Raw genomic sequence first — 13220 nt, 5'->3', positions numbered from 1 at the left:
TAATTGGATTATTTGTCTTTTTGTTATTGAGGTGTTGGAGTTTTCTATAAATTCTAGAGATAAGTCCCTCGTCAGATATGTCATTGCCAAATATTTTTTTCCCAATGTATAGGTTCGCTTTTGACTCTTGGAGAAGTCTTTGGAAACACATGCAAGTTTAATTTTTAGAATGTCCCATTCATCTAGTTTCTCTTCTGCTATTTATGTATTTTGGATTATGCTTGATAGTCTATTTATGCCATATATTAGGGCTCCTAAATTTGCCCCTAGTTTTTCCTTGAGTAACTCTATAATTTTAAGTTTCACATTTAAGTCTTTGATCCACCTGGACTTAGTTTTTGTATATGGTGTGAGGTACAGACCTTGTTTCATTTTTCTGCAAATGGATATCCAGTTTTGCTTGCACTATTTATTAAACATTGTCTTCCCATTTAATCCATGATTGACTTTTAATAATAATTTTTTAAATGAAGCTATAATATAGAATATTGGTTGATTCCATTGTTAAAAAAAAAAAAAAAATTAAAAACACATACTTCCAAATATATGGAAAGTAGCCTGAAAGGAAATGTACTGTACCAAGATTTTAACAGTCAAGTTATGCCTATTTTAAAACATCTTTTTGGCCACCCTGTAATAAAAATATAAAAATACATAAAATAAAATTGTAATGGGAATATATTGTTTTTATAATGGAGAAAATTTGATTATAATTTTTTCATATTGTTACATTTAGTACTTTTTTACCTTGCTGACTTTATTAAGTAAAAAATTATCTGTATTTAAACTAAATAGTAGAATTTGCTGAAACATCATGTAAATATGGCTTAACATATTCATTTATATGCTGTTAAATGCTAAAAATAAAGATAAGAAATAAAGTTAAGACTTGTAATAATATTATTTGGATAAAATAATGTTAGAACAGGTTATAATAGTGTTAAGTAATACAAATTTATCTAAAATCTTCACATGAGATTAATGCGACTTTGTTTTTCCTGGAAGATTCTATAGAGGATAGGATACTGATAACCCCCGATTTATGACTAGGTTCTGTTGCGATGACTGTGGCTTAAGTTGGTTCTGATGTTAAACCATGTACCTCTTTTTTTTTTTTTCTTTTTAGGTTTTCATTATTGCTCCCTTTTATTATTAATATCTATAAATCTGATCTTTATTTGTCTTTAGGGGTTGAAAACATTACATATAAACTTACAGATATATTTTAGCATGTAGAATATATATAAAAAAATACACAAATCATAAAAATTTACTCAAACAATGAAGAAAAGTTAGATGATACTGGCATTTTTTCAGTTGTAGAAGCAAGTCTGCTTGTGGAAGGTTCTTGATCATCTGGATTGTCCCTGGAAATGGGGTTGGTATTTCTAGCCAGAAAATTAGTGAGAGTTGTCTGTATGGCCCTTTTCTTTTTCTCTTCGTGTATTTTGCAGTACCATCTCATTGTTCCCAAATCTACCTATCAACTTTAACAAGGTGATCAGTGTTTGAGTCCACGTTTTCAAGCAACTGGAGCTTCTGATTTAATTTAGAAAAAACTCCAGCTAACTCTTTCACTGTAAAATGTTTAGCTTCTCTCTTTCCTCTTCCTCATTATATCTTTCTTCATCATTTCTTCCCTCTTTGAAATCCACTAAGTCCTAATCTATCAGTTCCCCTTCTTTGTGATCTACAAGTATTAGCGGTAACAGAGAGATGATTTTTTTCAATGATCTCTTCTATTTTACTATCCCAATCAAATGATTGGAGTGTATTTACATAACACAGGAGTTTTTTCCACATTCCTTGCATGCATTTTCCTGTGACTTCCTCCCAGGAAAATGTGTGATGTTCCAACCTAGTATATGGCAGTGTTTTGAAGAGTAAATCTTGAAATGATTATCTGAAAGTGATAACATCAGCAAATTACACATTGCAACACTGTATTTATTACTAATGATAACATGTACCAAAAAAGAAATGGACAGTGGTAAGTACTGGTAACTCAAGTACATCATAAGTTGGGGACTACCTGCTGAGGGTAGATACTAGTTTAGCTTTGTAAATGTAATATTTTATGCAGATAGGTAGTGTTATTTCTTTTAGCTTTCAGCTTATATTTGAAAAACTGAATTTAAGTATTATTTAAAAAAATTTTTTTTTCCTCTCTTTTAGGACTCAAGGAAGGACTGAGGTAAGATTATTTATTTAAAACCTAAGATTATTTTACTATGGATTACTGATAGTAAAGAAGGAGTGTTGTTTGCATTTTGATAAACACCACATCACACGCATGACTGGTGGTCAGAAGCACATAAAGGCATAAATGCAACCCTTGTGTGTATGAACGGATCTTTCTAGTTATTCATTCACATATATTTTTCCTTTGACGTCAATTTCCCTTCTGTTGATACTCTGAAAACTTGTTTTCTTCAGTATGGCAAAAGCATCTGATTAGGGTTTTGAGGGATTTAAGTAGTGATCCATTAAGCCTAGAGCATAATTTGTGGTACCTGGTACATAGTCTGAATCAAACCCACTGCCATCAAGTCGATTATGACTCATAGCGACCTCCACTGGGTTTCTAAGGCTGTAAATCTTTATGGAAGTAGATTGCCTCGTCGTCCTCCTGTGGAGCAGCTGGTGGGTTTGAACCTCCGACCTTCTGATTATCAGCCTACTATGCCAGCAGAGCTCCTTGGTACATAACCAAACCCAATATATATATACACACACACATAGTACATAGTAGATGTTTAATAAGTATTTCATAATCTTCCTACATGGTTAGATTACTAGTTTTCTGTTTATTCAGTGTTCTTTTGGGGAGGGCTGGTGTACAGTAAAATTATTTGAAAGAATACCTACTATGTCTATTCTGAGCTCTGGTAGCATAGTGGCTAAGGCACTTGACTGCTAACCAGAAGGCTGGCGGTTCAAACCCACCAGCCACTCCTCGGAAGGAAGGTTGGGCAATCCTACTTCCGTAGTGATACTGCCTCGGAAACCCAAGGAGGGGTCGCTATGAGTCAGGGCTGACTTGACGGCACATAACAACAACAACAATATTGAATTATCCTTGTAAATATTTATTTATATTTGTTAAAATATTTAAAAATAAAACATCACCATGTACTCATACAGTAGTCATTAAAACCTTTTTTAAAAAAGAAACGTATCTTTCGTTTATGGAGGTGTTTAAACTTTTCAAAATAAATAATTTCCCCCTCCCCTTGAAGTACAGTAGCTTTCTTAAAATTTTAAAAATTTTCATTTACTCAGCAAATACTGTTTTCCTACTGTGTACCAGGCACTTTGTTCGGTTTTAAGAATGTAAAGGTAGTAAGACATGATCCCTTGACCTCAAAGACCTTAGTGAAAAATAATTTTATTTCTGGTTTGGAAAGAATTTTCTCAGCCACAGACCAGAGAAACATTGGAAAGCTGTCTTTATAATGATAGAATAGCCCTATTATCTTGGTAAAAGGGCATAGATTCTCTTTTATGATTAAGTGTTAAAGATTTTTTGATAAAGTTTAAAAAATATGTGTAATAAATGACTGGAAAAAATTTTAAAAAGTTTGATTTATAATCAAAATATCTGTACAGATAACTTTGAAGACAAAAGTCTATTGTAATAAGCTCTGGTTAATGTATCTGTTAGGTGTCATTTACTTTGAATGAGGATCTTGCAAATATTCATGATATTGGCGGAAAACCAGCTTCAGTCAGTGCTCCTAGAGAACATCCATTTGTCTTACAAAGTGTTGGAGGACAGACGTTAACAGTCTTTACTGAGAGCTCATCAGGTAAGTGGGAATGGAATTGTTTAAGCTTGTATAGATTTACTGTCTCAACACGCTTACCTGTGTCTGTTTCTAAGGTCATTATCAAGGCTGATCTACGTAACTGTCTTTTTCTGTTATTCATGTCATGCTATATCCATGCTCTGTAAGTTTGTGATTAATGAAATGTTGGCCGTTATTTGTGAAGGGTTTAACTTCCATTCTGGTCATGAGGAAACAGAACAAAGCAGATGGGGAGTGTGTGGTGCATCAAGCTGTCTTCTAAGATGTTGAAGAAACAGTGTTTGGCGTTTCGCCAAGATAAAGTCATCCTTCCCCATTTTAGTGAATTGATAGTCAGCAGCTGTAAGTTGTGTTTAAAAAAAATTCTGCTTAATATAAGGGAATATTTTAGTCTGGATTTTTGCTCTTATATTTTTTTCTATACTAAGCAGACCTTTTTTAATGTATAAAGATCAACTGCTTTCATTTGGTATCAGCGCCCAGAAAGCTCTATGTAAAGTATAGTTTTTAAGCTATGTGTGTTTACTGTGATATTTTTAACAGTTTAATAAACCAGGAGCAAGAGTTTCAGTTTGTGAATTAAATAGGGTGAGTTTGTGGCATATATTCACAAGTATTTATTTTCATTGTCTCTTGGTTTTTATCCTTCACTGAGTGTAGTGTATTACTAATAAAGCAATAGGCCACCTCATTAGTTAACAGAGCTCATTTTCTCATAGCTATTTCAAGAAGTGTGTTGTTGTTGTTAGGTGCTGTCAAGTCAGCTCTGACTCACAGCCACCCCATGTACAACAGAACGAAACACTATCTGGTCATGCGCCTTCCTCACAATCCTTGCTATACTTGAGCCCATCGTTGCAGCCACTGTGTTAATCCATCTTGTCGAGGACCTTCCCCTTTTTCACTGACCCTCCACTTTACCAAGCATGACATCTGCTTGAACAGTTTCTCTTAGAAAGATCAGCACGAGGCTGGTCCCCATGAGGCGGAGGTCAAAGATGTCCCAAATGTCCAAACTACCATGCCACTTCATCATTTCAGACATTAACTCCTCCTTCTCCTCCCAGTAACTTCCCCAGTCCTAGGGTTCTGTATTTTGCTGTAACGCCTCACAGAACTCACAGACACCCAAGAGTTTGTCTCACATAGTAGTGGTGGAGGCTGGCAGGCTGGTGAGTCCTGGGTCCGTGAGTAGGTCTGGAGGATCCTCCCAACTCTCGGGGTTCCTCGATCAGCAGATCAGATGACGGCTGCTGTCCCAAATCCAGGGGTGAGATGAGGATGATCCAAGACACAAAGTTGGAGCAAGAGGAGAGCGAATCTTTCCAGGAGATTCGTAGGTATACCCTCAGAGAAGCTAAGGGTGGTGATTGAATTATACCCTCCAGCAAGGCAGGACTCATGATACATTCCACCTGCGTTGCCCCAACAGAATTAACCTAAATCCCATCACAGAGTCGATTGCCAGTCATTATAGGGAATGACTACTACCAGCTGCCCAGCCAAGTTGATACCTGACCTTAACTACCACACCACCCCAAATAGGCATGGATAATGAGATTTACAAAACATCACAGAATGGAGGACAGTGGCTAGAAGGGCCACATCAAGCAATTCACTGCAACATCCTTCTCCAGGGAGTGGTCCCTTCTGACAGTGTGACCACAGTTGGTGAGATGAAGTCTGGCCAGTCTCTCTTCCAAGGAACATTCAGGCTGCACTTGTTCCAGGACAGATATGTTCGTTCTTCTGGAAGTCCATGGTATTTTCAATACTCTTCACTAACACCACAATTCAAAGGCATCAATTCTTCTTCAGTCTTTCTTATTCTTTCAATTCAGCAGTTTCTACATTGACAGTTCAGTGACATTGATTACATTCTCAGAGTTGGGCAACCATTCTCACCCTCTTTTCCAAATTTTTCCTCCCCTATTAACATAAACTCATTGCTCTCTAAGTTTCCTATCTACTCTTTCTGGTTGCTTTTGTTAATTTAATCCAGTATAGATAGTTCTTAAAAAAAAAAGAAAATTGCTCAAGGAAGACATTTTTTAATAGTTAAGATAAACTGTTTGGTCTGATGGAGACTGGAATCCCAGAGCCTATGGCTCTTAGTAAGGCTTCAAGCTGGGAACTGAATCCACCCTCTTGGCTCAACTTTCAGCCAAGCGTCAGGCCTATAAGGTGAACAGTAACACCAGGGAAGTATACACTCAGTAGAACAGTCAACCATACCAGATCAAAAGGGGAGCAATTTGCCCAGGGATAAAGCTCAGAAGGCAAGAAGGGATAGGAAAGAAGGATGAAGGGGAATTGGCTGTTCCTTTGTGGAGATTGCAGTGAATGTCACTAAACAAAATGTGTATGAATTGTTGAATGGAAAAGCAATTTGCTGTGTAAACTTTCACCCAAATCACAATTAAAAAAAAAAAGACTCGGGATATTTTCGGCTTAAGGTTTAAAGGTTATCTCAAAGCAGTAGGTTTTAGGGATTCATCTAGCTTCCGTAGCTCTGGAAAGTCTGGTTTCTATGAGGATTTGAAATTCTGTTCTACATTTTCGTCCATTTGATCAGGAATTTTCCAAAGGATATCTTAAAGTAATAGTATCTTCAGCACACATTTTATGGAGGAAAAAAGTTCAACAAATATTTATTGTGTGTTACATTGTGCAGTGCATGGTCTAGGCCCATCCAAGGAATCTGAAATTTGTCTTGTAATTGATAGGATTTAGTAAGACCCATAAGAATCCCTGGTGGTACAGTAGTTAAGCACTTGGCTACTAGTGAAAGGTATGTGGTTGAACCCCCCAACCGCTCCACGAAAGAAGATGTGGCAGTCAGCTTCCATAAAGATTCCTAAGCCCACTGCTGTTGAGTCCATTCTGACTCATACTGATCCTATAAGACAGAGTAGAACTGCCCCATAGGATTTCTAAGGCTGTCAGTCTTTCCAGAAGCAGACTGCCACATCTTTCTCCCATGGAGCAGCTGGTGGATTTGCACTGCTGACATTTCAGTTAGCAGCTGAGCTCTTTAACCACTGAGCCACCAGTGCTTCCACAAAGATTATAACCTTGGAAACCCTATGGGGCAGTTCTGTTCTGCCATATAGAGTCACTATGAGACAGAATAGTCGCGACAGCAACTCCCCCCCCCCCCCAAATAAAACCCATTAAACCTGTGAAGTTTTCTGTACTTTTGATATCGTTCCTGGAGTGGAAAAAGGCATGCTACCAATATGACAAAAAGGAGGCAGATCTTGATGAAAGTTTGGAGCAGGAAACCTTGAATTTCCTTTGTAGAAAAAGGCATTCTATTTCAGAATTTTTGTATCTTACTAATAAGTGCATACTTTTTCCAAAGCATGATTTATTTCTGGTACCTTTTTTAAAAAAATCAGTACTTCAGTAAGCTTAGGTTTGTTATCCTTAAAATTAATCTTTGATTTTTAATCTTTTAAGTCCTCTAACTGCTGTTGTACCCTTTTGTAACATTTTATGTTCATATTTGTGGCTAGATTATACTCCAGACTGACTGTAGTATTATAAGAATTATTTTGGCAAGGATATGGGAAAGGATCAAGATTGCCATCCTTGTTCTAGAGTTTGGACAATATGTTCTTGCTTTGTAGAACTGTGATAATAGAAGCACAGGCCTCAATTGCTTATAGATAGAGTACACCGTAATGGAATTGCTTGCTTCTTCATCCCATTAATCATTTCTGTTTCATGTCATTGTTTCTTTTTTTTTTTTAATTGTGATTTGGGTGAAAGTTTACAGAGCAAATTCACTTTCCACACAGCAGTTCACATATACTTTGTCTCATGACATTGACTACAATTGACCACAATGCAACAGCTCCCCTCCCACTTTCTCCCAGTATTTACCTCTTCCTTGTGTCCATCCCTCCATATACTCCTGCCCCCTGAGGTGTCTCCCTGTGCATAGACAGCCTTTCTGTTCTCCCAGAGTGTATCAACCTAGTGTAAATGTTCAGCTCACATGCCTGTCTTTTGTTTGGCTGAAAGCCACAGGAATGGGTTCAGTTCCAGATCTGAAGGGCAGCTAGGGGCCATAGTCTCAGTGCTTCCACCAGGCTCTATCAGACCAGCAAACCTGGTCCCTTTTTTTTTTTTAATCCCCCCAAATGATTTTGAGTTTTGTTCCACATTATTCTCCTTTTCTATCCAGGATCTCGTACAGAGATCCCCCTTCGAGTGGTTGACAGTGGGAGCTGGGCAACATCTAGTTCTTCTGGTCTCCTAGTCATATAGTCTGAGGATCGCATGGTGTACCAGTCGCTTGGACTAATTGTTTCCATACATTTTTTTGGTTTTCTTCATTCTTCTTTGCTCTGGATGAGGAGAGACCCATCTTTGCATCTAGATGGCTACTTGCAAGCTTTTAAGATCCCAGTCACTACTCACCAAAGTAGGAGGTGGAACAATGTTTTGTGTAGTATGTTATGTCAATTGACCTTGAAGTCCCCTGCGACTATGGTCCTGAGCTCACAGGTCCACCTTCTTGCTCCCTCTGGGTAGCTGGCTGTGCCCAATAAGTGACTACAACCTTGTCCCTTGTCAGCTCTACTATATACCTGGGAATTCTTACAGAACATACAGATACACTTGTAGAATCATGTTATTGTTTCTTGACTTTCTTACATCTTGCTGTGGCTCTGTTTGTTCATTTATAAAATGGGGATAAAATTATGTTTGTATATAAATATGCATATATTTAAAACACTTTGAACAATGCTTGGTGCATAGTAAATGCTCAGTAAATGTTAGCTGTTATTATTACTGTTATTAATATTAGCTCTTATTTTTAACCTCTTTAGGTTTCAAGTTTATTGTAATGCATGCACATGTATTTAAGCCAAATATGAGTGTATATCACTTAGCAAAATTCAGCTGGTGGGACTTTTGTGTTCAGTATTATATGACTGCCTGAATGATCAAGAAGAAAGCTCGTGGGCTATTAGTAACAGATTATTTCACTTTCTGAAGAACATTATATCCTTTGCTCTTTCTAGTCATTAAGGCATCAGTTCTACAACTAGGTTTCTTGGATCTCTAGGAAGTTATATAAGATAGCAATGGGTCTGTGACTGTCATCATATCTAAAATATTAGATATATGTGTTTATGCATGTTTTGCTATAAGACAGGACCAAAACTCCCCCCCCCCCGCCCCCATTCAACAAAGGAGCTCTGGTGGTGTACGGCCTATGGCACTTGACTGCTAACCAGAAGGCTGGCAGTTCAAACCCACCAGCCACTCCTCGGAAGATGGGGCAGTCTACTTCCATAGAGATACTGCCTTGGAAACCCAAGGAGAGGTCGCTGTGAATCAGAATCGACTGGACGACTGTGAGTTTAGTTTGGTTTTCAACAATTTATACACATTTTGTTTTGTACAATTCCCGCAATTTTACAGCACCCTTTCCACTTCCTCCCTGGGTTCCCATCTCCATTCTTTTTTTCTTGCCTTCTGAGCTTTGTTTTGAGGCAAATGCTGTCGTTTTGGTCTCTTATAGTTAATTGTCATGAGGATTATGTTCCTCACACCTGTTATTGTTCACTTTGTAGGCCTTTTTTTTTTTTTTTGGCTGCAGGGTGATCCCCAGGCATGGGTTCAGTTCCAGGTTTGAAGAGTGTCTAAGCGCCATAGTCTTGAGGGCTCCGCCAGTCTCTATCAGGTCTGGTCTTTTTTATGATTTTGAATTTTGTTCTACATTTTTCTCTCGTTTAGTCTAGAACCTTTGTGGTCCCGACCAGAGCAGTCAGTACTGATTGACATCTAGTTCTTCTGGCTACAGGGTCCATGGCGGCTGGAGTTCATGTGGTCCGTTAGTCCTTTGGACTGATTGTTCCTTGAGTCTGATTTTCTTCACTCATCTTTCCTCTAGATATGGAAAGACCGAGAGTTGCATCGTAGATGACCACTTGCTGGCTTTTAAGACCCTAGCTGCTAGTCACCACAGTAGGACGTAGAACTTTGTGAACTCTGTTATACCAGTTGACTTGGCTAGAACTGATGCTTTCATTGGCATTTCGGAGGGATATGTGACCCAAGAAAGCTTCACTACTCTAGTGTCGTATTACCTTGGTTGGTCATGAACTTGCCAAAGTATAAGTGACTAAGCCTTTCTGCAGTGAGTAAGCATTTTGTCTTACATTGAAATTGTGGGTTAGCCTTCCTTCTACTTCTTCGTTTCCCTGTGAAACTCTAAATTATCTATTTCTCTACTAAATTTTTTGCAAGGATCTCTGTTATCTATTATTCTTACATCTGTGGAAATGCCTCATTTGGTTAGCCTTTATTTTTTTCCCCTCTTGGGTCTTCAGTTTAATATTTTAATCTAATTTCCCAATAATTATATAGATAACTTATATTTCTTCTATGTCTGGCACCTTTACCCTTATTTAAAGTTAAGATTCTTTGCTTCTACCAGTTCTAGACTAAAAGTTGTTCATTCATTTGTTTAGTAAGCATTTTTTGCCAGGCTCTGTGCTAGAATAAGCTAGATTCCTGCCCAGTGGAGCAACTGCTATGTGGAAAAAAAGTTGCTATGATAGTGCTCTGATGGAATTGTGTGGGAAGAGAATGGAAAATAAAAAAGCCTGCACTTTGCCTGAAGGAACTGGGAAGGGCTTTAAGAGTGGAGATCTTATTTGAGCTGATCCTTGAAATACAGGAATAAGTGTACCTGAATAGGAGGGATGAAAGTGAAGGTAAAATTCATTTTTCTAGCCTTCAAGTAGCCTGTTAACATTGCTTTGTCCTGCCCTTCATAGTCTTGGTTCTATCAAAGCAATAAAGCTTCATAGACTAGTCTAGAGATGAAAACAATTGAACTGGGACAGTGGAAATGGAAAAGAGAGATCTTGTTCTAGAGTTGCTAGCAATAATTTTGACAGTTTTTGGTGATGAATTGGCTATGGGGGAAATGGAAGAATGGGAAATCTAGACTGGCTTCCAGGTTCTTTTGGCTTGAGCATGGTGATGGTAAGATCCTCACTGAGTTAGGACATAGCAGAAGAAAAGGGCAGGATTAGAAGCGGTAGAAATACAGTGACTTTTTGCCTTCAGTTTCATTATCTTTGACTCCTTTGGATCAGTTCATTAATTCAGCAAATTGCCATTTGTGCCTGTTTTTTGCAAGCCCTCTTTGAGTCTTGGGATACGTGAGTGAGCATGTCCTCTGCCATCTTGGTGCTTATGTTTTAGTGAGAGGAGGCAGCAACAAACAATGCACATAGTAAACAAATAAATTATATCACAAGTTAGAAGATGAAAAGTTCTGTGGGAGAAAAGCAGAGCAAGGAAAGTAGGATCAGGAGTACTAGGTTGAAGGTGAGGCTTGCAAGTTTAAATTGTAGTCAGTGTTGGTCTCATTAAAAAAGTGAGTTTTGAATAATGTCTTAAAAGGAGGTCCAGCAATCCTTGTCAGCTAACTAGTTTTCAAGCAGAGGGAACAGTTAGGATAAATGCCCTAACGTGGGAGCAAGCCTGGCATGTTCAAGGAGTAGCAAGGAGGGCAGCGCAGATGGTGTAGATAGGTGAGCAAGGGGGAAGAGTGGTAGGTTGTTAGGTGACATAGGGAGGAGATTGGTGGTGGCAGAGCATGAAGGGATTTGTAAGCCATATAAATTGATTTTACGGCACCTAACACCACCAGCCACTCCTCCTCGGAAGGAAGATTGGGCAACCTACTTCTGTAGTGATATACTACCTCAGAAACCCAAGGAAGGGTCACTGTGAATTGGATCCGACTTGATGGCAGTGAGGTTTTTTTTTTTAACAACAGCATAAGAATTTGGGATTTTATTAGTTTGAGAAGAGACAATGAATGGCAAGGGTGGAAGTAGGACACTATTGCATTAATCTAGGGGAGAGATGACAGAGATTCAGACCAGAGTGGTAGCAATGACTAAAATCTAGTCTCTCACCGCTGTCCAGTTTCCATGCCTTTAGTTGGCTTGATAGTATGCTCAGACATCTTATCATCTGAAACACAGAAGACAGAAAATCAAGTTCATTTTCTCTGTTCCTTTATTCTCTGTACATTCATATTTCCATCAGAGACATATCTTTCTTTTATCTTGGCCATAATACTTCTTAGCCTCTTCTTACTCATTGAGTTAGTTGTCTCATTTTGTCATTTCTTTAATAGAAACCAAGGAACTCTGTTGTCATAGTGGTTAAAACATTTGACAGGTAACCAAAAGGTCAGTGGTTCAAACCCACCAGCTGTTAATAGGAGAAAGATGAGGCAGTCTGCTTCTGTAAAGATTTATAGCTTTGGAAACCCTGTGAGGCAGTTCTGCTCTGTCCTATAGGGTTGAGTTGGAGTCAGCCTGATGACATGATACTAATTTTTTGATACCACTTAATCTAGAGCAGTTCTCTGAATACTTCATCATTTCCACCCTCTTCCAGGCCAATCTGCTGCTTCATCTACTAAAAGAGCCCATCTCCTGGAATAGATTCCTAGCATAGCTACCTTTGCTTTGCCGCTGCAGTAGTGCTCCTCTGTGCCTTTCCATTTATTTGCCTTTTACAGCCATAATCCTTCCCATTACTTTTCAGCCTATGCTGATTCTTCCTTCATCTGGACTCAATACAGTAAAGTGTCCCTTAATTAAACCCTGGGGTAGGTCTCATCCTAATCTCTGTAGTACCTAGTATAGGATGGAGCACACATAGGTGATATGTTGCTTAAAGCCAACATGTGTTGAAATAGTCATGATTATTTTCTCCTTAGAAATATTAGTACTCTAAAGGTGTCACCTTACTGGCTGGATAGGATTTCTTTCGAAGAACTGTTACCAAGTGAGATAGCTTATTAGTAACTCAGAGGGATAGTTTTTCCTCCCTTCAAAGTTAACAGTGTTTTCCTTAAGAAACTTGAGATTCAGAATTAAACATCGTATTCCTTTGTTTCCCACTTTATTTCTTGCTTATTATACTTTTGTTTTGGCACAAATAATTCTTTCACTTTATCTTTGCTAATCAGAATAGTTCAGCACTGTGTGCTCTGACATTTGGTTAACCAGTGTGCACATTTTAATAAGACATATTTCTGGATAATATAGCGGCTGAGATAATTGGGAGTATGTAAGAATTTATTTGGTAACATAGAGAGGTACATGGGCAGTACAGACAGCAAGTATGAACCCTTTTGCATATACAGTACTGAGTTGTCAGTGAAAGCAAACATGGGTATATGGACGGATAGATATGTGAAAGGTGAACAAGCCAAACAATTAGGTATGTCTAAATGGGGAGTGTATCCAAGATAATATATAGGGTTGGCAGACAGTGGGCCTATAAGTTCATGTGAATGATCAGAATTCCCAGGTGTATAGTAGAGCTGACAAGGGGCAAGGTTATGGTCATTGCTTG

The 13220-nt window shown here is 38.2% G+C and overlaps 1 protein-coding gene across 1 annotated transcript in view; it reads left to right on the top strand.

The window, feature by feature from the left end:
• The first annotated feature begins 1373 nt into the window (after nt 1–1373).
• Nucleotides 1374–13220, top strand: part of GTF2F2 (general transcription factor IIF subunit 2) — a 265374-nt gene continuing 253527 nt past the window's right edge. Inside the window, exons 1-3 of the mRNA XM_007947821.2 lie at nt 1374–1399; nt 2179–2194; nt 3665–3809. Of these exons, the coding sequence (XP_007946012.1) occupies nt 1374–1399; nt 2179–2194; nt 3665–3809 (187 nt within the window). The remainder of the gene's footprint in view (nt 1400–2178; nt 2195–3664; nt 3810–13220) is intronic.

The sequence above is a fragment of the Orycteropus afer genome, unplaced genomic scaffold (genome assembly GCF_000298275.1).
Source record: "Orycteropus afer afer isolate SDZICR_OR568_19922 unplaced genomic scaffold, OryAfe1.0 scaffold00194, whole genome shotgun sequence".
In the NCBI taxonomy this organism is placed as follows: Eukaryota; Metazoa; Chordata; class Mammalia; order Tubulidentata; family Orycteropodidae; genus Orycteropus; species Orycteropus afer.
Note: the sequence above shows the minus strand (reverse complement) of the source record. Positions and strands in the feature narration are given on the sequence as shown.